The sequence below is a fragment of the Daktulosphaira vitifoliae genome, unplaced genomic scaffold (assembly GCF_025091365.1).
Source record: "Daktulosphaira vitifoliae isolate Bord-2020 unplaced genomic scaffold, ASM2509136v1 Scaffold_3, whole genome shotgun sequence".
Lineage (NCBI taxonomy): Eukaryota > Metazoa > Arthropoda > Insecta > Hemiptera > Phylloxeridae > Daktulosphaira > Daktulosphaira vitifoliae.
The window spans coordinates 38,268,377-38,295,405 of record NW_026099574.1 but is presented as its reverse complement, the minus strand read 5'-3'; the positions used below and the strand labels follow the sequence as shown (position 1 = coordinate 38,295,405).

At 25.3% G+C, this 27,029-nt stretch overlaps 4 protein-coding genes across 6 annotated transcripts; 2 read left to right on the top strand and 2 right to left on the bottom strand.

Annotated features, from left to right (window-relative positions):
* The first annotated feature begins 1,629 nt into the window (after positions 1-1,629).
* LOC126900552 (proteasome subunit beta type-6) lies at positions 1,630-3,049 on the top strand. Its single transcript, XM_050676358.1, has 6 exons — positions 1,630-1,843; positions 2,039-2,106; positions 2,178-2,309; positions 2,371-2,500; positions 2,562-2,706; positions 2,772-3,049. The coding sequence occupies exons 1-6, from the start codon at positions 1,760-1,762 to the stop codon at positions 2,939-2,941; spliced, it is 729 nt and encodes a 242-aa protein (XP_050532315.1). The 5' UTR covers positions 1,630-1,759; the 3' UTR covers positions 2,942-3,049.
* Positions 3,050-5,233: 2,184 nt separating this feature from the next.
* On the bottom strand, positions 5,234-8,907 carry LOC126901554 (co-chaperone protein daf-41). Its single transcript, XM_050678077.1, has 5 exons — positions 8,733-8,907; positions 6,682-6,868; positions 6,415-6,609; positions 6,198-6,347; positions 5,234-5,482 (listed from the first exon to the last, which is right to left on the bottom strand). The coding sequence occupies exons 1-5, from the start codon at positions 8,744-8,746 to the stop codon at positions 5,411-5,413; spliced, it is 618 nt and encodes a 205-aa protein (XP_050534034.1). The 5' UTR covers positions 8,747-8,907; the 3' UTR covers positions 5,234-5,410.
* A 1,624-nt stretch (positions 8,908-10,531) lies between these two features.
* LOC126901551 (dehydrodolichyl diphosphate synthase complex subunit DHDDS) lies at positions 10,532-14,213 on the top strand. 2 transcript variants are annotated; one of them, XM_050678069.1, is made up of 6 exons: positions 10,532-10,665; positions 10,935-11,237; positions 11,608-11,769; positions 13,127-13,275; positions 13,608-13,792; positions 13,874-14,213. In XM_050678069.1, the coding sequence occupies exons 2-6, from the start codon at positions 11,077-11,079 to the stop codon at positions 14,075-14,077; spliced, it is 861 nt and encodes a 286-aa protein (XP_050534026.1). In that variant the 5' UTR covers positions 10,532-10,665; positions 10,935-11,076; the 3' UTR covers positions 14,078-14,213. The 2 variants fall into 2 exon arrangements, with proteins under 2 accessions (XP_050534026.1, XP_050534025.1); XM_050678068.1 differs by lacking the exon at positions 10,532-10,665 and adding an exon at positions 10,672-10,816.
* Positions 14,073-25,590, bottom strand: LOC126901548 (uncharacterized). Of its 2 annotated transcripts, none has more exons than XM_050678063.1 (20): positions 25,267-25,590; positions 22,069-22,247; positions 21,787-21,993; positions 21,544-21,699; positions 19,614-19,747; positions 19,398-19,548; positions 19,149-19,327; positions 18,737-19,062; positions 18,501-18,673; positions 18,212-18,429; positions 17,704-18,149; positions 17,438-17,642; positions 17,103-17,376; positions 16,904-17,037; positions 16,570-16,681; positions 16,071-16,505; positions 15,891-16,008; positions 14,772-14,932; positions 14,511-14,659; positions 14,073-14,444 (listed from the first exon to the last, which is right to left on the bottom strand). In XM_050678063.1, exons 1-20 carry the CDS (start codon positions 25,310-25,312, stop codon positions 14,252-14,254), a joined length of 3,996 nt encoding a protein of 1,331 aa, XP_050534020.1. In that variant the 5' UTR covers positions 25,313-25,590; the 3' UTR covers positions 14,073-14,251. The 2 variants fall into 2 exon arrangements, with proteins under 2 accessions (XP_050534020.1, XP_050534022.1); XM_050678065.1 differs by having other exon boundaries at positions 17,704-18,146.
* Positions 25,591-27,029: the final 1,439 nt, after the last annotated feature.

Genomic DNA, 27,029 nt, shown 5'->3' with positions numbered 1-27,029 from the left:
AAAAATAACATTAGTATACACTTTCTTTTCATACTAAATATGATATGAGTATGAATTTTTCATGAAAATTTTTAACATTCCAATTACTGACTTTAGTTCAAATAAAAACACGAACAATACCTATTATTTAATAAGAAATTTTATCTCTTTAAAGATAAAACTACTTATCTTACTTTTCTTCTGACCTTGTCTCAACACGTTTTCAATGTTTAATACCGTAAAAATAACACATGATAATTCAAATTTTCACAAACTTTAAAATGATACAGACTATTTACTACTGAATATTAATAAGATATTTTTTTACCAAAATTTTTCTTAAAATATACTCTACAAAATAGCTAGCTATCTTGGATTTTTTTTTTACATTTTATTTAAAATTTAGAAATAATTAATATTTTTAATAAAATGTAAAAATTTAAATTATTGAAATATAATTATAGACTTAACGTATAACTGGTATTTAAAAAAAATATATTAACTAAATAAAAAATTATTTAAGTTGTCAGTGAATGCTGGGCCACTCCGTATTATTATAAGATATTAGATTTAATTTTTTTTTTTTTTTAATTATAGAAGTAAAACATTATTATTGCAATTAAGTAATAAAATGAGTATATGTTTAGCATTGATAATGGTAACATTATTTCCGAAATACGTATCCAAGATTTTTTAACTAAATGATTTTTGAATTATTTTTTTTTTAGTTTTAAATTAATAATATTTTTAATATAGTTAAGGCGCTGATATAGGCAATAACCGAAAGGCACATACAAAAAATCATAAATAAGGTGTGTATTATATACATAACGAAATTAGTAATATATTTTAATAAAAGTTACTCTTTTGGTATTAATGAAGTAAGGTTAAGTGGATTAATACCGTTTTTAAATTTAAAATTATGTCTTCTCTTTTAATTTAAAAGCAAAACATTTTTTTTCCTTTGCAATTGCTTTCATTTATTAATATTGATTGAACACTTACATTTTTTTGGGTCTTTAATATTATTTTTAAGTTAACTAACACAAATTTACCTAAATAAGTATAAGTATTAGTTTTCTTAATTAACTTAATTAAGATTACACTAAATAAATATAATTGTATACATATGATAGCATATTTTATGAAATAAAATGCTAATTTTCAATTATTTTAAACATTGCACATAAATAATATATTAACTAGAATATATTTATATCCTATATATTTATCAAATAAATCTGTTAATGATTTTATGAACTCAATTTGAGATACTTACGCTTATTGTGTTATTATCTTAAACATATAAAAGTGAAAGTTTTAATTATGTTAAATAAAAGAAGTTTTTTCCTTGAATTTAGCTATAATTTTAATTAATTAAGTAGAATTGCACTAGTTCAAAATGACCCAACATATTATATTTTAATATTAATCAATATAAAAATGTACTGAAGAAATTTCAAATTGATTCAAAAATGTTAAATTTTGCTTTGTACAAAAATAAAAGAAGATACTTATTAATGGAAAACTTGAAGATCATAATCCATCACCTTTCATGGAATAATAAATATTATTATCGACAACGGAATGATTATGCTGTTTTATATTTTAGGTTATGTTAAAATAATGTTATTATTATCAGCATAAATTTTATGTTATTACAATAAAAGTTTCTGTTATTTCTGCTTTAGATACATTTTCATAAATACTGTAATTTTAGTTGTAATTATTTAAATTAATCTTTTATTCATTAATATTTTACTTTTCTTTTTTTTCAATTATGTCACTTATTAACCATTGTGGATATCAAGCTGATAATATTAATGGTATTCCTGATTTGACAAATGATGAAGTGTCAACTGGTGTAAGAAATATTATTAAAATATATAAATTTTGAAATTGAGTATGCATGTATATTTTTCACAATTAGTCAATGTCATTATTAGGTTTTTGGGAATAATTTTTGTAAACTTTTGACAAAATTTTAGTAATTTCTTGGTTGCGTACAACGGCATTGAGTATAGTTTTATAATGATAAATTTTTTTCTAAACATTTCAGACAACTATTATTGCAGCTACATATAATGGGGGTGTTGTCATTGGTGCTGATTCTCGTACAACAACTGGGTAAGGGACTCATGAATTTACTGCATATTAATAATCATAAAACAGTTTGTTTTTATCTTATCTGAATATAGAGCCTACATTGCTAATCGAGTAACAGACAAGCTTACTAAGGTGTCTGATAATATTTACTGTTGTCGATCTGGATCAGCCGCTGACACACAAGCGATTACAGATATAGTATCATACTATATGGATTTATCAAGGTAAAATAATGAATAAATAGTTATGTGTTATAATTAAGTATGTTGTATTTAATTTTATTAGTATTCAAATGGGGGAACCACCCCTTGTAAAGGCTGCAGCAAATGTGTTCAGAAGTCTTATTTATGAAAATAGACATCAGTTGACAGCTGGTATTATTGTTGCTGGTTGGGATAAAAAATTTGGTGGCCAAGTATAGATTTTAGTTGTTTTATTTAAATTTTTACAATTGTTAAGTTTAATAATTTCTTTAGGTATATACTGTAACTGTCAGTGGAATGATAATCCAGCAAAATATTTCCATTGGTGGATCTGGTAGTACTTATCTTTATGGATTTATGGATTCACAATATAGAGACGGAATGACTAGAGAAGAATGTGAAAACTTAGTTCTTAATGGTATGTATAAATTTTTTTTTAAATATTTAATAAATGTACTAATTTATGTTTTTAATCATATATAGCAATTTCCTTGGCTATCAAACGAGATGGGTCAAGTGGAGGAGTAGTTCGTTTGGGAACATTAGACCATACTGGTGTTATTCAAAGAAAATTAGTACTAGGCAATGAATTGCCAAAATTCTATGATAATGTTTTAAAAAAACCTAATAACCAAGATGCTCCTATGGCTTAATTTTATATGAATTGTTAAATTTAAACTGATACTCTGGTAATAGATATTATTATATCTGTTTTATTATGAATTTGATGGTCATTAAAATAAATAATATTTGCGTAATAATGTTTAATTATTCTTCAAATTATAAATATAAAAATAGCATCCCAGCTTCAGTTTTTGGTAATTTAATAATACTTTTCAAAACCAGTTTATCTTAATAACAGATAAGCGGTGTGGAATTGAGAACTTGGAAAAATCCGTAAGAAAATAATTTAATGGAACTCAAATTACATGATAATTTTAATTAGTCATATTTGTGTAAATATTGATGTATCAAATAGAGAATAAGCTAAAAATTCTTCATTTTTTTAAATACAATAAGGAGTGGTGAATTTTTTTTAAATAAGAGTGATTTCTGATTTATTATTACACCGTTTGTTGATATTCACATATAATGTCCTACCTAGTTGTAACATTAGTTTATATTTCAAATTAAAAAATCACAGTGGGCATCTGTATATATAAATTATAGAATATCACCGAGCAACATAATTTTTGTCTCTCTCCTTAACCGAAGTTTGAAATAAAATAAGGGGCGACTAAATTTATTTTAGCCTCTCCCTAAAGTTATTTTTTTACTATATTAATGATATTTCTGAATTTCCGGAAGAACTAATTATGTTTAAAATAATCANGGGCGACTAAATTTATTTTAGCCTCTCCCTAAAGTTATTTTTTTACTATATTAATGATATTTTGGAATGTGAATTGTTTTAACGTAAAACATACTATAAACATTTTATTTTAATATGCGTTGTAACTATTTTTAAGTATTAAAAATATTTAGATTCAAAATTAATATTTTCAGTTATTATGAAATTATGATACTCAATTTAATATAATATATTAAAGTATTTACTACAAAATTGATTTAACATTTTTTACAAAAAACTAAACTAAATGATAAAATTTATTAAATAATCATTATATTGAACAGTTTAAATAAACAGGGTAAAATAAAAGGCACTAATTAGAAAATAGAGCTTCTAGAGTACTAAAATATGTATCTTAATGTTCCAACTTTAATACAATTAATCAATGTATAAATAAAAAAACGATTTTTGAAAAATTCTTAACAGGTACTTAAAAATTAGCAATTGTTTTAGTTTAATATTAACTAAAATATCAAGGTAGTTTTACCTTAATCATTTTTGGATTTCAAAAATGTATGTTCGTAAAATTCTTATGAAACATTTGCTATTAATAAATGAATTACTGTATTTTATTGCCTATGTGTAAGAAGGTCCAATTTTAGTATTTTTTTTTTTAATGGTTTAGTTTTTACAAATCAATAATATAAAAATGAATTATTTATTAATAGTAAAATTTGATAAAAATAAACCATTTTTTACTTTTAGATTTTTTCAATTTAAATAATTTCTCTATTTGAAACACAGTAAATTGAAATATTATTCTTTGGCCACTTCTTCAATTAGTTGTTACAAAAATAATAGTGATATAGTAAATATGTTTACATTGAAACAGACATAAAAATAACATGGTGAAAATTGGAATTTTATAAGAAACAAATAAGTGTTTTCTCAAAATTTAAGTTAAATTATAATAACCTATTGGGCAATTTGCAGTTGATTAAGTAAATAATACATAAGCATTATACAAAAAAATAGAAGGGTAACAAGGTGCAACAAATTTTAGGATTTTTGAAAAGCTTCTAAATTATGTTATAGAAAAAAATCAGTCTATTTCTTTTTCAACAAATATTTTTTACAAAATTGAACATAAGTTACTTGTTTTAATTATATACTATTGTTGCACTCATGAGTGTATAACAATTTAAAAATATTTAGTATAATTTTTAAATAAAATAAAAACTTGGCTCACTTTTTTTTAACAGCAACTGAAATGAATAAATTATACATTACGTAGTATATGTTCTTATATCTATTATTTATAATATGTTCTTAAGGAATAAAAAAAATTTATATTAGTAAAAATAATATAAGAAATATATGTGATACTTTTTTTTTTTTTTTTTTTTTAACAATGTAACACCACAGATTAGGAATATTATATTAATATGTAAAAGAAGGNTTTTTTTTTTTTTTTTTTTTGTGTAACAATGTAACACCACAGATTAGGAATATTATATTAATATGTAAAAGAAGGAAATTAAAATTATACAGATAAAAATTTCAAGAAAAATAATGAAAATGTTTTATTTCTAAAGCGTGCAAAAGGAATGGGGAGAAGAAAATATAAATTTCAACAATGTTTTCACAAATAAAATAAGTGAATAATAAACGGCATTTAATTTAATATAAACATTAATGCACCACAAGATCACTTATTATGTCTGCATTAAGTTTTATAGATGTAAAAATACATATAAAATATTGTTTAAATTAAACCGTATTAAGTGAACAAAAATTCGGAAGAATGAGATAATCATGAAAGTAGTAAGGATTAGGCAGTTGTTGCAGGTTTAACTTCTTCTAGTTTTGGAAGATCTTCTTCATTTTTTTCTTTGCCTTTACCCTGCAATCATTGTTTATTATCAATTTTAGCATAATTAATAATTACAAATTAACTAGGAGGTAGAAAATAAGATATACTATTTATGGAATTTATAAATAATTTTATAGAAATTATGGCTTTAAAACAATTGTTTTTTTTTTTATCAATATTTAATTTGATATATATATATATAAATCTATTCTAATAAAATGATAAAATATTTTTTAAAAGTATTAAAATTTATTTTAATTTTTTCCATTAAAAACCCAAAGAGTTATATTTGTAAAACACGTGTATTTATTTTTAAAAACACACATGATAATTTTGTTCTATCTCTGTTGTAATATAAATTGTAACGTAATCAAAATTCTGATTTCTTTTTTTTTTTTTTTTTTACATACAATTAGAAAACTATTTTTTTAGATGATATAAAGGTTAGTATTAGTTAAAATAAATTATTAATATTTTAAATATTTTTAAAATGAATTAGTCTAGCGTGAGAACATTTTCCCATAAAATTGCATGAAATAACAAATTTTAAATAATTGTTTTTAAAAAATGTTTTTTGGTATGCTAGTTTACAACTATTGGAATCTATGCCAATATTTATTTTTATTTTATGACACCATATTACTTAAAAGATATAATTTGTATAACATTACAATTAAATTTTTAACATTACATTTGTGCAACTATAAAAAATTAAAAAAATTGTTTAATAAAATTAAAAACTTACTGCTTCAGTTTCAATGTCATCAAGGTCTGGCATTTCTTCATCATCAGAATCTTCATCAGAAGGTTCATTGAAATCTCCTCCTAAACCACCTAATCCTCCCATTCCTCCCATGCCTCCCATTTTTCCAGCTCCACCCATCATACTAAGCATCTATCAAAATAAATTAAATGATTATATTTTATTTTAATGATTAATTATATTAGTAGTATTAACATACATCATCGATGTTACCATCTCCTCCACCTGCTGCTTCGTCATCTGTTTCATCTTCATCTTTCCATTTTTTAAAATCTACTTTTAACCAATGATATTTCTTCTTCTCTTTGGTTAAATGTGGCCAATATTTTGTGTCTTCAGAAGGTTTTAGTAAAACGAGCTCAATGTAGCGACCACCAACTATAGTTTTACAATTCTGTAAAATTATACATATATATAAATATATATATTAGTGCTTATTATAATTAATAAAACAAATTATACTTACTTCAGGTTCTACTTTGGCGAATAAGGGTATGGTAACTTCATAAACTTTTTTTTCGGGTCCTCCTACACCTCGGAAATATACCTGTTCAGGTTCTATATTAATATCTGGGTTTTTGCAATCTTCTAAACATATAGTTATATAAACAACTGTGTTTCGTTGAGCCCAAATTACTGGTGGTACCAAAGGTCTGAAAATTTTAATTTTTTCATATAAACTAAGTTATATATGAATTTTAAAACTATTTTAGTTATAACACATATAAAAAAAATAAAAAAACAACTATCATATTTAATAATAATGTCAATGTTATCTTGAATTTAGATATGAGCAGATAATATTGACAGTAGTAATGATAAAAAATAAGTACTTAAGATATATTTAGGTTTATCTAAAATTACTAATCCAACATTATGTTAAAGTTTTTATATATAAAATTGTTACAAATTTAATGTTTCCAAATTCACTGAATTCACAAACAACTGTTTTAGAAATTATATACCTGGTTTTAGGAGTCTATAATGAAAATTCCTTACAATTCATCAATATCCATGATATATCCATTATTTCTCCAGATATTTAAAAATATCCTAACTTTTTTTTTAGAGATATGAGAACAATAATTAGACTTTTAAAAATATTTTAGTTTTATAATTCCTTGACTTTCTAGTCATTTCCTAGGAAGGAGTAAAACACAAAAAAAAAAGATATTTATTAAATAAACCTCTACTCATTAGTGCAATATAGTACCATGGTTAATTATGGTATTTTTACCAACATTAATTTTTAGGTACACTTATTCCTTATAATAATGCATAAAAAATGTTTACGTTTCCCCTATTCTACTTTATTATATTATAATACTTCAATATTTAATAATTTAAAACAGATACCTAGGAATATTGTAAAATGGTTATAATTGTAATGAAATTTATACAAAAATCCAAGAGAGGACTGACCACGGGAGCAATTGCCCCTGGGATACTTCTTTAGAGCGATGAAGGCTACTATGATTTATTTGGTTTTTTAAATTTATTTTTTGCTAATCAATTCATTTTATGGAGTGATGGCACCCCAATGACATTATACTTTAAGTTTTCTTAGTCAAATTTCAAGTAATTTAATAAAATTCTGACAATCCAATGATTCTTTGACTAAAAATAAATGTTCCTGAATTTTAATGGCTTTCTTTGTTTCCCTTATACAAATAAGAAAAACAAGGGAATTATAAGGGTTGCCACAAGGACCAAAATTCTGTTTTTCAAATATGAGGTACCTTAGATTTATTTTTATATAATTTATAAACTATTAAATGTATTAATAAAAAAAATATATTTTTAAGCATATCACATATTTACAAAAGATATAAGTTAATTCTGGAAAAAAATTCAACTAACCATTCTTTACAATAAGAATAATTTACATTTAAATAATCAAATCTTGAGAAGATCACATTTTCAAAAAATATTGAATTAATTATTATATAATAATTGATGAAAAATAATAATACAGTAAATATTTTAAGAATGAATATTTAGTAAAAAAACTAATAAGTATTGGTTTTTTATCAACTAAATCTTGAATAGTTTTTTCTTTAAATACTATTTATACATTTTGAAATTTTCAAAAATCTTATAAGAAACTATTTCAGCCAAGCTGGACTTAACCTTGAAATATAGGCCTTTTAAATGTATAACGAACTAAATCCATACCAACCATCCGTCAGGTAGAACAATAGCGGAAATCAATAATCATTGCGTTCAAATAGCTTTGCTTACATAACAACCAAATAGATGGTCAAAACGAGAGATTAGGTCTTGTTGGATAAAATAAACGGTTATGGCGACTAAGCTTTACCATGTTGCCGAAACAGGAATGCAATCAAATATACATGCACGTGCTCTTAACGCATGAAAACATTTCAAATAATAGAATGAATAACAATTAAAAACTGTATTAAAATAAATTTTAACAATGGCGTCGTTGACATCACCTCGTGACAATAATAAATCGTCTTAGGTTAACGTGTTTATGAAACTTATTATTATACTTACTGTTCGTTGGTCATTGCGATTGTATAAAAATGTAATGCTTCAAATAAGTGTAAGAAGTTAGTGTAGAGCGTTTAACGAACAGTATTAACAAAACTGACAAAACTACTACTCATAAACGATTAACCGGCAAATACTACTGATCGTCAATTGTAAAGAAGAAAATCATTGAGCTAGCGGCGGTAGAAATGCTAAGGAATAAACTTGATAGAGTGAGGTAGAGAGTATAAACATGGAACCAAAAAAAAAACATTTCATGGAATAAAAACTATATATGTGGGAATATGGATGAAATGCGAGCGAGTTATTACAAAAACATGTTTTATTCAGTGAATATTAAAATATATCGCTAATGCTAAATGCGTACGTAAAATTAATAGTGGGAGGCGAGGAGTCATAAATTATAATATATAGTTTTAATAGCGCTTATTGAGGATGAAAGGAGAGATGTACTTCCTCAGGAAAATAATTATGTTGGCTAAAAGTGGTTATGTTCAAGACCTATTGTTAAAACCTGAGGTATTCCATTTATTTCTTTTGTATAACTAGAACATATTTTAGATTTGATACATAGTTGAGTAATGTGGTATTAACTACAATATTTGTTTCCTATCTATCCATATCAGAGTTTATTAAAAACATATTAAAAAAAATTTGGTTTATAAAGAATTACAATGTTTTTTAATTATAATCTTTTGAATATGTTTTATATAAGATTTTTAAGTTAAAAAAAATTGATATTCAAATAGAAGGTTAGAAATTTAAATCCCAGGTTATATTTAAAATTGCTCTACAAAAAGGGACGGAAAAAATTTAATTAATATTAATTCTCTCTTTTCTTGTATGAATTTTAGGAGGGATGTGTTCGCACTCTTAAATCTAATATTGTTTATCTAGTATTATATATTTTTTAATAATTAAAATATGATTTACTAATTAAAGCTTACGATATGAAATCTATTTAATAATTAGATTAATTACCGGTCAAAAAAAGCATCGTCATAATGTATTAGACTAGTTTACTAGTACATTTACTTGAATACAATTAATATGTATGGAGTCTGTTTTTGGTCTATTACTGGAGTAAAGTACTTTCTGTGGATAGCTTGTCCTCATTTCTATGAACCAGGCCTGTGCAATTTTGCTAATTAATTGAAAGTTACAATCGATTTAATCGATGAAAAATGAATCGATTATATTGAATAATCTATAGTTATGTAGTATTACATTGTGAATACAATCCAATAAATCGATGTTTTGATTTTGAATGGAAGATATAACAATGTCGGTCTTTTAGTTTTTCGAATTTTCATTTTATTTTAAATCGTCTATTTCAAGACTAATACCTAAGTGCGAATGGAAAAAAATAATTAACATAAATCGAACGTTCTCTCGATACATATTTTATTTTATATAGAAATCAACACAGGAAGAATTTAAATTTATGTAAAAGTATTGATTGATCTTTTTTTATTTTTATATAATTTAAATTTCGTAAAAATTATCAACTTATATTTATTTATGTTAAAGAGCATCGCAGGTAGAATCAAACTCAACCGTCCTTATTCCATTGAAGTAGGTCGTTGTAAGTTATGATATCAAACAAAAAGAATATGTAATGGCTCGTGCCAAGAACTAATGATGATTTAAGTCGTCTAGTTGCAAAATTGTATATTAATAAAATTATTTTATAATTTTTTCTTATTCTTAATTTATAATTGAAAAAAAGAATTAGTAAAGTCAATGATAACATTATCACTTATTTGTAATAATTTCTAAGGGACACAATACTGCCGGCTGTTATCATAGCTATGGACTTGTCAAAGTTATCATTATTGTCGGACTTCGTCCATCCAATTTGATACACGTATTAGTTGAAACTTCAAGGTTGGAATTCCAATTTTAAACGTATTTCTATTTTTTATCATAAAAAACGGTAAATTAAATGTACTTATTATTGTAAAATTTGGGTTGGTTTTACCTTCTATTTATATTTGATATCTAAACATCTTGAATAATTAAGTAAATTATAATATGGTTGATACCTACCTAATTAAGTTTATTTTTTAAATTTTAAATAAATTAAAGTAAGTTAATTTTATCATTTAATAATATTAAACAAAGAAGAATATAAAAATAGTTAAATGTTATGTATTAAAATTAAAAAGTATTCATTTATATTGATTTTTAAATCATACATTTTAGATTATGATAATTCTTGATGTGCCTTGAACATATTTAGTAATAGTGCTTACCTGTAAAAGTCAACAATGAGTTCTGAATGAACTCAAGTATCTCATGATTATTCTAACTTAATGGTTTAAGAATACATATCATTTTTATCAGTATGTCTTGGATTCGTAATAATTCAATGACATGGATGCAACGTTTTTGTGGCCAAGTCTTGACTTATGGACCTATACCAAAGCATGTAGCATTTATAATGGATGGAAATAGACGTTATGCTAGGAAAAATAATGTTGAAAAATGTGAAGGTCATTCAAGAGGGTAAGGTAGTTTATGCTTTGTAACAAATATTATAACTTAATAATGTTAATGATATTATTTTGTTCCTTAAATTATAATTAAATTTAAGTTATTTTCATAGTATTATAAATATAAGAATTGAAATTTTTATATTATTAAAAAAATAATTTTGATATGTAATTTAGGATGAAGTGGGTAATTGTAAATGTATTTATCTAAAAAAATGCATGAAATATGATAGAAACACATATAAGGACTAAAACTTTTCAATCAAAAATAAAATATACTAAATATTCTAAGAGAAAAAATTAATTTACAATTACCCCATTTGTTAACATTTATTGTATTTTACCCTATTCATTTCTAATTAAATTAATATGAATTATTTTAGGTTTGATAAACTATCTGAAACTTTACAATGGTGTTTATATTTGGGTGTCAAAGAAGTAACAGTATATGCTTTTAGTCTGGATAATTTTAAAAGAACACAAGAAGAAATTGATACATTATTCAATCTTGCTAGAGAAAAGTTTAAAAGACTTCTACAAGAAAAGTAAATTAAATTTTTTTAAATTATGTAATAATATATATTATAATATTTTATTTCCTTGGTGAAATATATTATTAAAGTATAGTTATGTGTATAAAACAGGGTGGGGTTGTGAAGTAAGCATTTTAAAACGAAAAAAACCCTATAGTTTTTTATGAGGGTTAGTAAATTTAAAATCATGTTTTACATACCTTAGTATTTAGTAATCTTCCATGTATACTATATTTGCATAGACTAGGGTGTCTGGAAATTAGATCAAAGATTATCTCTTGTAATATATTCATTCCGTTCCTACAAGAAGCTGTGAAAGATCCACCACAGCAGTGCTTGATACTGTGGTAAGGCATATTATGGCGCACCCAAAATGTTAAAATTGGGTTAAATGTCTACTTCACTTTTTGGTATACTACCCTGTTGATTAGCGTCTCTCACTTAGTATGTGGGTCTATTTGCTATTTGCATGCAAGTATGTTTATGCCTACCAGCCCCAAAAATAGGAAATGAAAAAGTAACTACAAAATGATTTTTCATACACATATTCTTAATTTAGTTTACATAAAAATCAATAGAAGTTAAATGATGGTAAAATGTGATATAGAATCAGGCAAGTATTGGCCTACCAATATTATGGGTAAAGTTCTAGTGGGTACTTTAACAAATGATGAACAAGAATAAAATAGAACATCAATCAATAATTTTTGGTGGAATTAGATTTCTAGAAGTTATTTATTGGTATAAAGTAATGACTAGGGCCAGAAAAAAAATTTTAGGCTAGTATGGTCTGTGAGTGTGTGTATCTCATACTGGTATTTGTATACCTCGCCCAAATTTCAAATCTACTTTATATATTAAAATGCTAGTAACTCAATGAGTACTTCTCCTAAAACTATTATCGACGCATCAAATTTTTTATAAAAAAATTATTCAGTTTGGTGCTGATGATGAAAATATCTTTTTTAAAATACATATCCTCTGTTTTTAAAACTCTTTTTGTGGTGTTGTGTTTACTTAATATTTTTTATTTTTAATTAATTAGTCCCAAGTTATCAATAATAATTTTTTATATTAAAATTAATTCCTTATTTTTTGATAAAATACTATATCTTCTCCAATATAATTATTTTTGTCTTGGGGAGATATGACATCCATATCCTCCAGTAATAACACTAGTGCAATCGAAGGGTTTAAAATAAATACATAATTCAGTATATCATGCGTTTTTTTTTAATTATTGAGTTTGACGTAATAAAAATGAATCTGTCCTTAAAACATAATTTAGTGTTTTTACTTGTAATTTGATTTAAATATGTTTCTGTATTTGTTTTAATTTGCTTTTGTCTATGAACATATTTTGTTATAGAGATAAACTAAATAAGCATGGAGTGTGCATAAATGTTATTGGCAATTTAACTAAATTACCAGCTGACTTGACCAAACTAATTGCTGAGTCGATGTATATTACAAGACATAATAATAATGCATTGTTAAATGTGGCATTTTGTTATACAGGTTTGTTTTTTTGCTCTTGATTTAAGTTGGTCAATGATTTTGTCTACACATAAAAATAATATTAGTTATTATGAAGTTATAATGCATTATTATTGTAGTTGAAGTACATACATAGTTAATATATACATTTATTTAAATATTTAAAACAATTACGTGCCTTTTTCAAGAAAATAGTAAATTTAGATACTTGTAGGTAATATTCTAAGGTATCTAAATTTTAGAAAATTGTGAATTACTCAATATCAATTTCTTAGCATTTCATTGATTTTAAGTTTTTAATTTACATAATATACAATAATTGTAAATTAATTATTAATTTAAAATTATTGCAGGTCATGATGAATTAACAAATACATTTAATCAAATTGTAAATGGAGTAAAAAAAAAATATTTAGATGTATCAGATGTTAATGTAGATATCATAGATAAGTGTTTATATACATATCCATCTCCACCTCCTGATTTATTAATTCGAACATCAGGAGAAACTAGACTTAGTGACTTTATGATTTGGCAAGTAAGTATATTTTGAAATTGTTTTAATAATAAAAAATATATAAAATTTTTATATTTATTTATTAATAACTACTTTTTTTAGTGTTCATATAGTTATATGTATTTTACCCCAGTACTTTGGCCAGATTTTACAGCATGGGATTTTTTAGCTGCCATATTTATGTATCAAAGAAATGCTCACTTGTTTGAACACTATAATTTACCTAATAGTATGAGTTTAAAAGCTGAAGATTTTGTAAAAAACTTGAGAGAAAAACGTCTAAACAGATTGTATACAGTAATTTGATAATTGAGTTTTTATTTTTATTAAATTTTAATATTAGTTAATGTATTTACATTACAATTATATATACATTATGCATATGTAGAATTTAGTACATATATATTAATATATTATAAAAAACGTTATGTGAAATTATTTTTATTATTTTTGTTTTTTTTTGTCCAATTATTTTGATTTTTAAAACCGTACACAATTTGTTGTCAAATTATAAATTTCATCACTGCTTTCACCATTGAAATTTCCACATAAACCACATGTGTGTCCTCGTAGTTTACTTTCAACTAACATAAGTACTGTTTGACCATAGTGTTGAATTGTTACACCTGGGTGAATTTCGAGATCCGTCATTTCCTTATCCCATCTTTTAACTCTGAATGAAAAAAAATTATTATTTAATTAATAAAAAAATTATAATAATAAAAAATGAATAAATAACCTATAAATGAATGAATCATTTTTTGATTTTGGTGGAAATTGTATTGTTGTTTCCGTGACTTCTATTTCTATCTCATTCACGTGTACTCTGACTTTTGAACCATCATGTATCATGCTGATTATAGTATTTTGAGAAATCAAATGAATATCCTAAAAATAAAAATAAATACAATTTATTTAAAAATAATATTATTCAATTTTTAGTTTAAAATTTCTGAATCACTGAAACAATTGTAAGAAAATGTAAAAATAGTTTTCTCACCAATAATGAAGTTATAGGGTTTATTTTTATGCCTATGACAAATCGTGTAGCATTAGAACAGTCACCTAGTGCAATAGTATAGCAATCTTGATTCAAGTCAAAATTGTGTGTTGTTGAGTTGTCCAGGGTCAACACTGTTTTAGTATTTACAGCACATATACCTATTAGAATATTAAATCAACAAAAAATTTATATATTTAGCTATATGTTCATTATACACAAACTAACATAATTTAATGTAAGCTAAATGTTACCACAAAGTTTAGTTATAAAAAAAATTATGCTCTAAACGATATCATGAAAAAATTTCAAAGCAGAGAACTGATTACTTAGTTAATGGTTCTTAAGTGATAATTTGGAGGTATACGGTATACACCCACTAACGATTTCTTTAATGAACGTATAACCTAGAAAAATATAATTTACATTGAAGGGTATATGCTCATAAATCAGTGAATACCTTAAAATAAAAAAGTTTTTGCGAAAACATTACTGGTTCTTAAGTAAGATTTTTATTTTCTAACAGGACTTTTTGCCTACATGTATAGGGTCGTTGTTTTTTTATTAACCGTTTAATATCTCTTATAATGGTTTTAAAATTATTTTTTTCTACTTTTTTCGATTTATGAATTATTAAGCATTTGTTAGGTCGACTCTTTATGTATTATAAAGGTATCAAATTGATTTTTTAATGCAATATTTATATTTATCAAGCTTAAAAAATTTTCTAATCAAAAAGCGATAAATTTTGAACCAATAAGTTAAATGTTATTTAATTTTAAAGTGTACTGGGATGCGATTATGATTATTTTTTATCAATTGACATTTCTCAGTACGTTCATCTCGCATCTAGATATAAAAACATTCATGAATATCATTTGAAATAATGGTATTGAATAGTTGTGTTCTTAATTAGATAATTTTTTAACATTTAAGCATGGTAAATATAATTATAAAATAAAATAAGGCATAACAGATAGACCTAAAGAATACTTAATAATTCATAAAAAGAGAATTACAAAACTAAAAAAAAATAGAACATTTTTTTTAATGTTATTATTTTTTAGAAAAAATTGGATAGTTAAGTATGTTAATCACTCTGTATACTAATCAAATTACCCCTTGTCGTCCAGGGAAGTTTAGTCGGGAATGTAAATTTTGCTGTAGTTAAGTTTCCTTCATCGTGAACAAAATCTGGAAACAGTGAGTGCATTGTAATGATCATCCAATTTGGTAACTAGAAATATAATAGATCATTAAAATCAAAGACTTAGTATGATTTTTTTTTTTGTTACTTACATTGAGGAATTTTAAAGATATGATTTGACTGGTGGATATATCACTTGCTATTTGTAAGCATGTTGGAGAATCGGCTATACACTGTTCAGGCCATTTTTCGTGAGCATGTTCTGGTTTTATAGCTAGTGTCATTGTGGTAGCTGAAGAATGATAACCCCAAGAAACTGTGGCTTGGCCGTGCATTGGAGGTGGTGGATGAAGAGCACCAGATTTACGAGAAGGTAAAACAAATGAACCTTCAAATTGTAATAACCTCCAATAACCATTAGTGATAGTTATATCCCGTTCCCGGTTTGAATGGCTTAGTTTAAAAGATAGTTCTTGATTTCCATCGGCCAAACGAGTATAGTGAATACTCAAATCCCAAAGTACTTGCTCGTAATGATTCATAGTTATATGCACCGTGTTTCCTTCTTGCACATAAACAGGAACTACCTAAAAATTACCATAAGTTAAAATTATTAATTAAATTTATATTAGCTAGTACATGTTTACTGACTTGCAAAGGTGATATAGATAGTATTAGACCACAGCTGTCTTCTGGTGGTATAAATGTAAAATAATTCGATAGCGAATAAATACTTAAAAATGCTGCTCCACCCGGAATCGATCTACAAAAGTATGTATTTGAAATAAAATTAAAAAAATATAAAATTGGTGTACTTATTTTATAGCTGAAAATATAATAAATTTAAATGGTAAAAAAATAAAGTGTATTTAATTTATTGACTGTCATAAAAATTAATTTTATGAATTATGGTAGTTTGATACTGCCATAAAACGATATTGATACGATACTGGTATATATAAGTTTTAAATTATTATAATTCAACCTGTAGTTTTTGTTGCTGATTTGGAATGCTTCTTTGATTATCATTAATGAATTTGAAAATGTACCATTGTCTTGACAATCAAAAACGGCCGTAGCTATTTTAGCTCCAAGATCTCTTGATTCGAAAGCCCAATCCTTAAAAAATTTAACGCGAATAGTATAAACTAGTCATTTAAAATAATTTGTAATTAGGTGCTTACATCAGACAACAATTCGTTTTTAGAATTTTGGGTTAAGGACTCTTTCATAGGGAATAATTTAGTAGCCGAATGCCATACAACACCAAGTTTCGAACCGTCTACGAAATTTTTGTACCTGTGAGCAGATGCTTTCACGTATGATCTGAAGAATTGTGTGACGATTTCTGTAGAAAATGGTATTCTTGCGTGAATACAGCGGAAACGATCAGCGCCATGCCAAATATTGCTTAAAGGGTTGAAAGTTTTGAGGCTTGTTACCGTGTCCATGGAATATCTATATGATTATTATAATACATTAACACAAGATACATTTTTATTGTTTTAGGTTAGATTACCTGAAGTCTAGTTCTGCATCTCTGGATTTTCCACTTTCTGCCTGTTTAATACTTCCTCGTAATGATAAAAGTGATGCTGTACGAAACTGAAGCAAAACTGGAGTTCCATAATCAGTAAACATAGTTCTTTGGAATCGAAGTGGAAATGAAAGTCGTTGATAGTTGAAACTGAATTGAAAGTAAAGTGAACTTATCCTTTTCATTGCTAAATTATTTGTAATTGTGTTTATTATTATATAGCATGTGTTTGAATTAAATAATCTTACTATTAAAAAAACTATTAAATGAAGTTCTATTCATGTAATGGCAAAATATTGTTTGTTGGTTAAATTTGATAATTGCTTCAAAATGAAGTTCTTCATCATTACGAATCTTGAGTTTTGCATTCTCTAATACTTCTAATATTTTAGAAACGTTAACAACTTCAAATGATGGGTTTACAAATGAATTAAATATTTCTTTTTTGATATTAGTTGTAAATCCTTCAGCCTTGATATGAATTTCGAATTCTGAAGATGTACCGAAAGAATGCTGTTCAGCTGTTATTCGTAAAACTGAGGGGAAACCCGTGTGCTTGTTGGCTATTAAAATTGTCTGAACAATTCCACCATAACCTCTAACGAGATCTTCGTAGTCCAATATGTAATTTCCCGTAGCCCAATTATGCCATTTTTGTCTGACAAATCTTGCTATTTGTGAAATAGCTTTACTACTAAAAATTATAATGTAAATTAATAATTTTTTCACTGAGTCTATGTTTTTTTATTTTATTACTATTTTGAGTAACACGGATACTTGGAGTTAACCAGTGAATTTATAGTTGTGTAGTAGTAATTATACATATTTTGATTAGGTTCTGATTGCATGAACCAGAATAATGTTAAAAATCGTGAAATAGAAGGTTGAGACATCATCAACATGTCTAATGAAGATGCTCGAATTTCTAATGGTTCAGAATGGTTTGTAAATATTGGCCAAAAAACTTCTGCTACCTAATAATATCATATTGTATTTTGTACGTGATAATATATTTTAATAAAGTTAAAAGCTTTAATTAAATTACCTTTTCTGGATGTATGGTAACGGTGTACTTTGACGCCCAAATAGCTATTAAACGAATATGTCTTGAACGGTTGTTATCGTTAATGATAGGGGTCAAAAAATCTAATATATTGTTTATCTTCATGTTATTTAGTGCTTCGATGTACATCATTTGATCACCATAATTACTTGATTCTATAAATTCATAAATATTCCTTATTAATTGAAACAATATTTTGTAATTTCTTGTTTCCTCACCATGAAACCTATCCAAAAAAAGTTTTATATATTTGTTTTGAATGTCAGTCGAACACATATTATTGCTGCAAGTTTTTTGAATTAAGGTCGAGAAACTTAAAATTGCCACTTTCATAATTTCGGCATCTCTAATTACTTTGTCTAGGTTCAGTAACATTTCTGATTCTTGTAAGAGTTTTTCATTCGGATATCTTACATTGTAAGGAAACATCATTAACAACCCAGTTGCAAGAAAACTAGTGGCTTTTTGTGTTTTTACTAATTCTCGAATAAATTCCACTGATGAGGCAGACCCTACTTGGGGAAGTAGATCCCAAAATATATGCCTTAAAACAAATAAATGTTATTTGTTTTGAGTTTTGAGAAAATACATATTATTAATTTAGTTATGTTATTAAAAAAAATTACATACTGTACTGTTTCTTGAGAATAGCTGGTTCCTATTTTTATAGTATCGTAAAGCATGTTCCAGTCTGGTACATCTAGCCACCACATTAGTTCTAAAGCCCTAAATGAAGTTTGGTTGTCTAAATCTGAAGTTCCCAACTCCCAACTTAAACTCTCAGTTAGTTGCTCGAGCGCACCATGTATCTATATAGTATTTAGCAAATATTTCATTATAATTTATATTCTACGTTTAAATAAATATTGAAATTTTTACTTCACTTAATAACTGAGTTTTGTTGGATGGTTTAAAGCCTAAAGTTGGATCTTCGTAGTGATTGAAATCGTATTCAATTGTAACTTCTAACTTGTTCACTAAAGTTGTAATATCTGTTGATGAACTGATCCCTTCTAAAAAAATTGACTGGCTAAAATCATATAAGAAAATAAGTATAAATTGAATGCTAGTTTTAAAGCAACAATTCATATTTACTTTACAAATATTCGATGCGCTTCAGCTAATGCTTGAAATGGTTGAAATTCTATTGTACCAATTACATTGATCCTATTTATAATATCTTTGTCATCTAAAGAGTAATGTCTGATACTGTGACTTATACTTCCATCCTAAAAAGTTACTTTATTTAATAAGGATATATTTATGAGACTAATCCATTTCTTTCAGTGATGATCTAATATAAGATAAAGAATGTAAAGGACGTAATAAGTGACATATTTTTGAAAATATCAAGTTCAAAGTTTTCATTTTCCTTATAATATTATAAAAAAAAATAAAAAATATACAGAATTATATTTCATGGTGAAATAGGTTGGATTCCTTAATTACGTCTCATGAAATAACTTTGAATATATTAGAGTTTATCATGATTTTATTTTTTTAACATTAATGGTTCTTTGTTACTCTGCTTTACACGATAAATTAATTTTCTGCTACCATCTTTTATACACTAAACTCGCATCGACTTTTGATTTTTAAATGACAATCTCTATTAAATAGAGATTGTAATTTAAAATTTTTTTTTTTTATATCATCAGATTAAATCAACTAAAAATAACCCAGCACAGTGTGGTCGCGACACAGTGGGGATGTGGCATATTTGGGTCTAGTATAATGATATCTGACAGTGATTAAAATCACTATCATAATAAACGCTTTGATGTAAATATATCAATAATATATGTAAAATATCTTTTATGGCATAAGACACTAGACGCTTCTCTCTATTTCAACCACTCGCACTTAATCCTGTGTCTTACATTCTCGTCAATACCACTGCTCTTTTGCACTACTGATCCTAAATACTTAAAACTTTCTAGATAATTTGTCATGTTATGAGAAGAGAAGAATCGGAAGCTGTAAGAACAGTTATAGAAATGAATGTTGAAGAAAGAAGAGGTAGAGGAAGACCAAAAAAGAGATTGAGGTATGTTATTGAATACGATATGAGGACAGCTGATGTGAGCGTAGAAGATGTGGAAGATCGTGTCAAGTGGAAGTTTAGGATGAGGGTGGCCGACCCCAAGTAGTTGGGATTAAGGCAAAGAAAAAGAAAACGTTTAGTAGAAATTCCGGTGGCAATTGACATAATATAATTGTTGTTTGGGAATGTACAATATAGCGTCAAATCAATTACCTACTCTATCGGTTGTATCGTATTATACACTACACTTTAAAGATACTATAAATAAATAAACTCACTCATACACACACATGCATTTATAACATTGTGTCTAATGTAAGTATAACATGATAAAAAGTAACCGTAAAATGAAAAAATTGGAAAATAAATTTTAGTACACATATTAAATGTAATGTAACTCGAAAAATATTTTTTTAAATGAAAAAATATAAGATACCTTTTTTGTCTAAAATTATCTTTTAAACAACTTTTGTACGAAACTTTTTTTTGTAAGTTAAATATTTTTTGAAAAAATAAAAAAGGCTCATATTTTTGAACTTTTTCGAGGTGTAAAAAAAAAGCTCAAGTCCAATCGATGAAGACTTTTAGTATGTCATTATACATATCTTAATTCAACTTAAAAAAAAAAAATTTGGTTTGGAATTTTTTCCGCCATTTTTCCTTCGTTGACTGGCCTACTCGAAAAAATATAGTTGACACTTTTTTAAGTTATAATGAATGAACATAAAAAATGCTTAACGGTTGATTAAAAGAAACCACAAAAAAATTACCAAAATTTTCAATTCTTTGCTTAAATGTGTGATTTATGACAAAAGTATTAACCGGTATACTAATATTTTTGAATGCCACTTATACCCTTTTCATCTTAAACGTTAATCTAAAAGGATGTTCTCTTAATCATAATTATAAAATCAATCTCTGTGTTTTTATTAAGATAACAATGTAATAGAATTTAATAAAAATATTAAAAAACAAGTTTACTTGATAGTTGGAAGGACATGTAAATGGTGGTGTGTTACTCCATTGTTGCCCGAGTTTGCCGTTACAAGCAGAAAAATTGATTATTTTTTCTACATTTGTTTTATTGTTATCTTTATTGATAATGTATTGCGCACTACATTTTCCAAAGATACCTGTCTATAAAATATATTTGTAACTATTCGAGATGAGTATTTATACTATTAGTGTATTTATTTGAAACTAGTTAATATATTGTGTACTTACTTCTTGCGTTGTAAAAGCAGCTTGCGAGAGTGACTCCAATTTCAATTGAAATAACGCTGCTAAGGCTCTTTTAATATTCAACGACCCTGATACGTCATCGTATTCGGTTTCTATTTTTTGTATTTCTCCATCTTTATATGTACATCTAAATGGCCATGCAATCCACGGAAAGTATTGTTGTTTTTCTGTTGTTTGGAACTCTTTTATCTAATGATCAGAAGCATTTAGTATTCGTAGTACATTCATTAGGGAAACTACTTAATCATATGAAGTTCTGTTTACCTGAAAGGTTGTGTAGTTTTGGTTGCTTTGAACAACAAAGTAAGCATCAAACGAGTATTTTGTGATATGTTCTGAAGGGAGCACAGTACCAACATGTGTAATGGCTTTCCATCGGTATCCTAGTTGAACGCCGTTTGGAAATAGTTCACGATTACAATGAATGGAAAGCAACAAGTAATCTGTAGAATACAAAAAGTTTATATATAAAACTGCCTGTGAAAAAAAATTGAATTTTTAAGTCAATCAATTTAATTGGAAAATGTAGATAAATATATCAGATAATTTTGTTTTTAATTTTTCATTTAAGCTAAAAAGATATTTATATATGTATTTTTGTCGTTAAAATCATTATTTATGAATAAAATATTAATCGAATAAATTCATGGTTGTAATTATCACATGAATTGTGTATATTTATTATTGGAGTAAAATTGGCGAATTCTGACGACATTCAAATTGTATAGATTATAATAGAGAAAATTTGTTTATTTCTATCATGTACTTATATTTCTGCATTCCTTAGAACATATTATATGGTAAAATCAGAAATGCATGTGAATTATAATACAAATTGTGGGATTATACATAAGCAATACGTGTTATTGGTTATATTGTTTAAATAAAATATACGGTTAAATGTAGTTATCTCATGACGCACTTAAAGTCTCGTTTACAGATATTTAATAATATATTAAATATAAAAACAAACACACAACTCGAATGATTATTTTAAGTTATATATCTAAATATAAAACAACGTAGTTATAAGATAGCAACAAAAATAAAATTAGGTTTATTTTTTATGCAAAATGTATGTATCAATTTTAATGAATTAAGTTTATACATTTTTTGTATTAATTGATTTCTAATAATGAACTATTTTCACATTTTATCTAGTTAAGTTTAAAGTTAATGATTAATTATTCGATTGGTATGTCAAACTGCTCATTTTGTCGAATTTTAAAATTCAAATTTTTTAAGTAATAGTAATAACTTATACAGTTTTTAATCAGGTAAGTTTTGGATAATAATAAAATTGATATAAGTTATATATTCGTTAACACTAATAAAAGTGCAGATTTAAAATGAAAAATGTATTTTTAATATTTTCCATTATACGATAATGCTATATTCATGTTATTTATAAAAAAAAATTGTGCGTCATTTTCACCACCATTAATTCAATTTTTTATCAATGGGTTATTTAAAAATTTGTGTAAGAATGGTTTTAAATATAAATTAGGCTATATCTTTTATCAAGTATAAGGAAATTCGATTTTACGTATAACAATGGGAGTATGCTAATAGCTTGGCGACGATGTCAGAAGAATTTTTAAAACTAACTAAAACCATCTAAATTGTAAGGTCAATTTGATCTTACTAAAACTTACTCAAATTATTTACCGGAATATTTAACACATTATCGCATTTACATAGAATGCTTAATGGTATTTACGAGATAATACAGTTAACACCCAACACATTGCAATATTCCATTTTACAGAATAAAAGGGCTCTTTATTTCTTCAAGTTCCTAAAATAATGCAATTTATCCTAAACGTTTTTAAAATTGAATGCTTTTATTAACTTGTAATCTAAAATGTAGAATACTTATGTTATTATATATTTGCATGCATAATTTACATACATTTATCGAAATAATGTAGAATTGTTAATTAGTGCAAGTGGTGAGTCATATCATAGACACGTTAATTTTACAGTTATGATGATTTGAAATTAATATAATTGAAATAACACTAGCTTAAGATTTTATGTCGTGGTTTAAGATTTATTTCATAACATTTCTTTAGAATGAAATTATTTTATTTATTTATTACAGCTTGAATTAAATATGAATTGTTACTTAAAAATTGCTACATAATGTTGTTAATATTTTAAATTTTTCGACAATAATTATTATCCTATTATATTGAATATCAAATATTTATTTTAATGACAATGTTATAATGTCTAGTGTTTTACTGTTACGTAATTATCTATAGTTATAAAGAAATTGCTTTCGAACGTTATTCTTTAAGAATATTTCTGAACAACAAATTATGATTTATGTCTTATAATATACTGTATATAATTATAAATGTGTAAATTTATAGGATACGCTTTTTAAACTTTCATAACAAACAAATACATTACAATAGTAATATATTATTATGTATAAACACGTTGTGTAACATGCCGGTCAATGATAATAATCAATAGTTAAAACATTGATTGTTATAGTATAATTCAACAACACCTATTTGAAGATTATTTGTGAGAAAACTTTTCTTTTTTTTTAAATTTAATAATCAGACCTGTTAAAAAGCATGATTAAAACGTAAGTAAACAGATTAAAACGTAACAGTTCTGACAATAATAATTTTTTTTTTAATAAGTAGGTGCATAACTTGGTAAATATATTAAATAGATTAATAAATTGTTAAATGTTTATAAGTTTTTCAAAATCATAATGTTTTCAAAATATGTAAATAATTTTTAAATATACTTTTTATGTTTTATGCCAAAGAAAAATAACTAATGTCACTTATTTATCGAAATGTTTTTACTTGATATTTAAATTATCAGGTAGAAAAAATTCTATAAATCTCGTCTATGTTAGCCTTTTCTTCAATTACTACAGATTTTTATGGTTATATCAATATTCATTATAGTAGTGCGTTATCTCTTTCGTTGATCTATTAACAGCTAATATTATTTGTTCTAAGCTAACAATCAAATTACAAAAATAAACAAAACTCAAAAAAGTTTATAAATGTGTTTTACTGAATTGATAGAGAAAACTTTTTGTACCCATAGAATGCAATTAAATAATTATTTATGCTTAGTATCTAATGTACTTTTATGCATATTTCTAGGGATTCGGGGTATTTGTTATCGATACAATTTTTTTTATCCTTTTGTAAATTGTAAGCACTCTGTACACGACCTTTGAATTTTGCAACCAGTCATTTGAATAATACTGAATAATTTTTTTTTTTAATCGGAATTAGTAAAAATTAAAATTAAAAAATGTTTTCATACATTTAGTCGTGTGTTATAAAATATAACAATGTATTTGTATTAATAAATTGTCGATAAATAACCTTGGATGGTGAATCTTAGGATTTTTGTAGGCGTTGACCTGGTTGTGTGACCCATATCATTTGGAAAATGAATAGTGATTAAACATGTACTTACTAGTAAAAAAAACTAAAATGATAATGGAGTTCTTAGAGAAGGACATGGCTTCACTTAAAGCGATCACTGTTTGTGCTCGGTTGATAAGCCGGAGATGAAACCGAACTTAGGGTATAAACTAGTCACGTCATGATGTTATTGGCTAAGTCCAGCGATTAAACATTGGACAAAGCTGTTAATTATCCTGAGCCAATTACAATTATCAAAAAAAAATTTTCAACCGGCTTAAAAATATATTTGCTTGTATAGATCTAAACTAAATGAAGAAAACAAGAAAAAAATTCCGTTGTTATCGCGTCGCACAGGTATACTGCGTTAGAAACGGGCGGCTGTTCAGTCGGTCAATTTCAACCGCGGCGACCTATGAACCTTTGCTCAATAGATTGTTTCTTATCTGCGTCGACGTTTTCCCTACAACAATATATTATATATTATTATAATACATATTTAATCTATATAATAATTAATGCAATCCCCACTATCATAGCTGATAGCGATACCGTTTCTGTTATCCATATTTTATTGTAGTGCTGAGTAGTTTAAAATAAAGTTAAAATAAAAATCATCATACAGATCACGTACAGATGTATAGTATTCGATTAGAGGTTGTTCCCCACTAATATAATTTTTTCGATCTCCTTTTCAGGCTTCTGAGTTTGAACAAATGGTGATTATTTCAATATTAGCCACTCGATTTCATTTAATATAATTATTTTGTCAAGAAAATGATAAGTTAATAATAATTTTTGACCTATTATTTCGGAAGTTTTAACTTTTAAAATATAGTCGTGATAAGGTGTGGGTTATGTTATTTTTATCATTACGCATTACTCTGCCGTGTTCTTCTTCCACTCCATATTTAAAAATGTAAATAACTTCCGAAATACTATTTTAAAATTTGTTATCGTCCAGTAATTTTCTTTATTGAATCAGTTTATATTTTATAAGATAAAAGTATGTGTATCTTGTAAAAAAAAAAAAAATTAAGTTTTACTCTCTTATAAGATATAAGGGATAAATTATAACAATCTAAATAGTTGATAAATCAAGAAGTATATAAAATTAAAAAATATCAAAAAGAATTTTCTTAATATGATTATTATTTTAAGAGAAATCCAGTGGCTAATTTTAAAGAACCCAATATACTTATTAACGATTTTAGTTTTGACGTTTATACTTTTTATAAATGTGATTAACGGGTTATATTTTTATTTAGACTGGATACGTGTAATAAATTTAAAAATATAGACGCTTAAATTATTAAAAAATTATCGCTTACTGTATTGTATTACATAGTCTTTAGTACCAAATTATTAAAACATTCAACTCATTATATTTGTAATTTTTTTAATTGGAAACCTAGAGACATTATTTTTGTATGTAATAAAATATTAATAATATTTTATAATCAATTATTTTAAAAAGTTTGAATAAACTAATTGTTGATAAATAAAAAATCAATAATAAAAAATGTTGACGTGAAAAATTAGTATAAATGACAATATCATTCACAGTGCTGGACCTCAGTCTTTGCCCGGACAGTCCATTGAAAATTCACAAAAAAAAATACCAAAGTACATTTAATAAAAACTTTACTTGTTAATATTTATATTAAATTTAGATTTTAAATTAAGTATTTTATTAATAACAATTAATTTCATTATTCATTTTCAAAATCACGCTAACATTCATTCACTTTATTGGCTGGTCAAAATAAGATAGACATTAACACAATTTGTTTTACGATTGAATTTATAAAATTA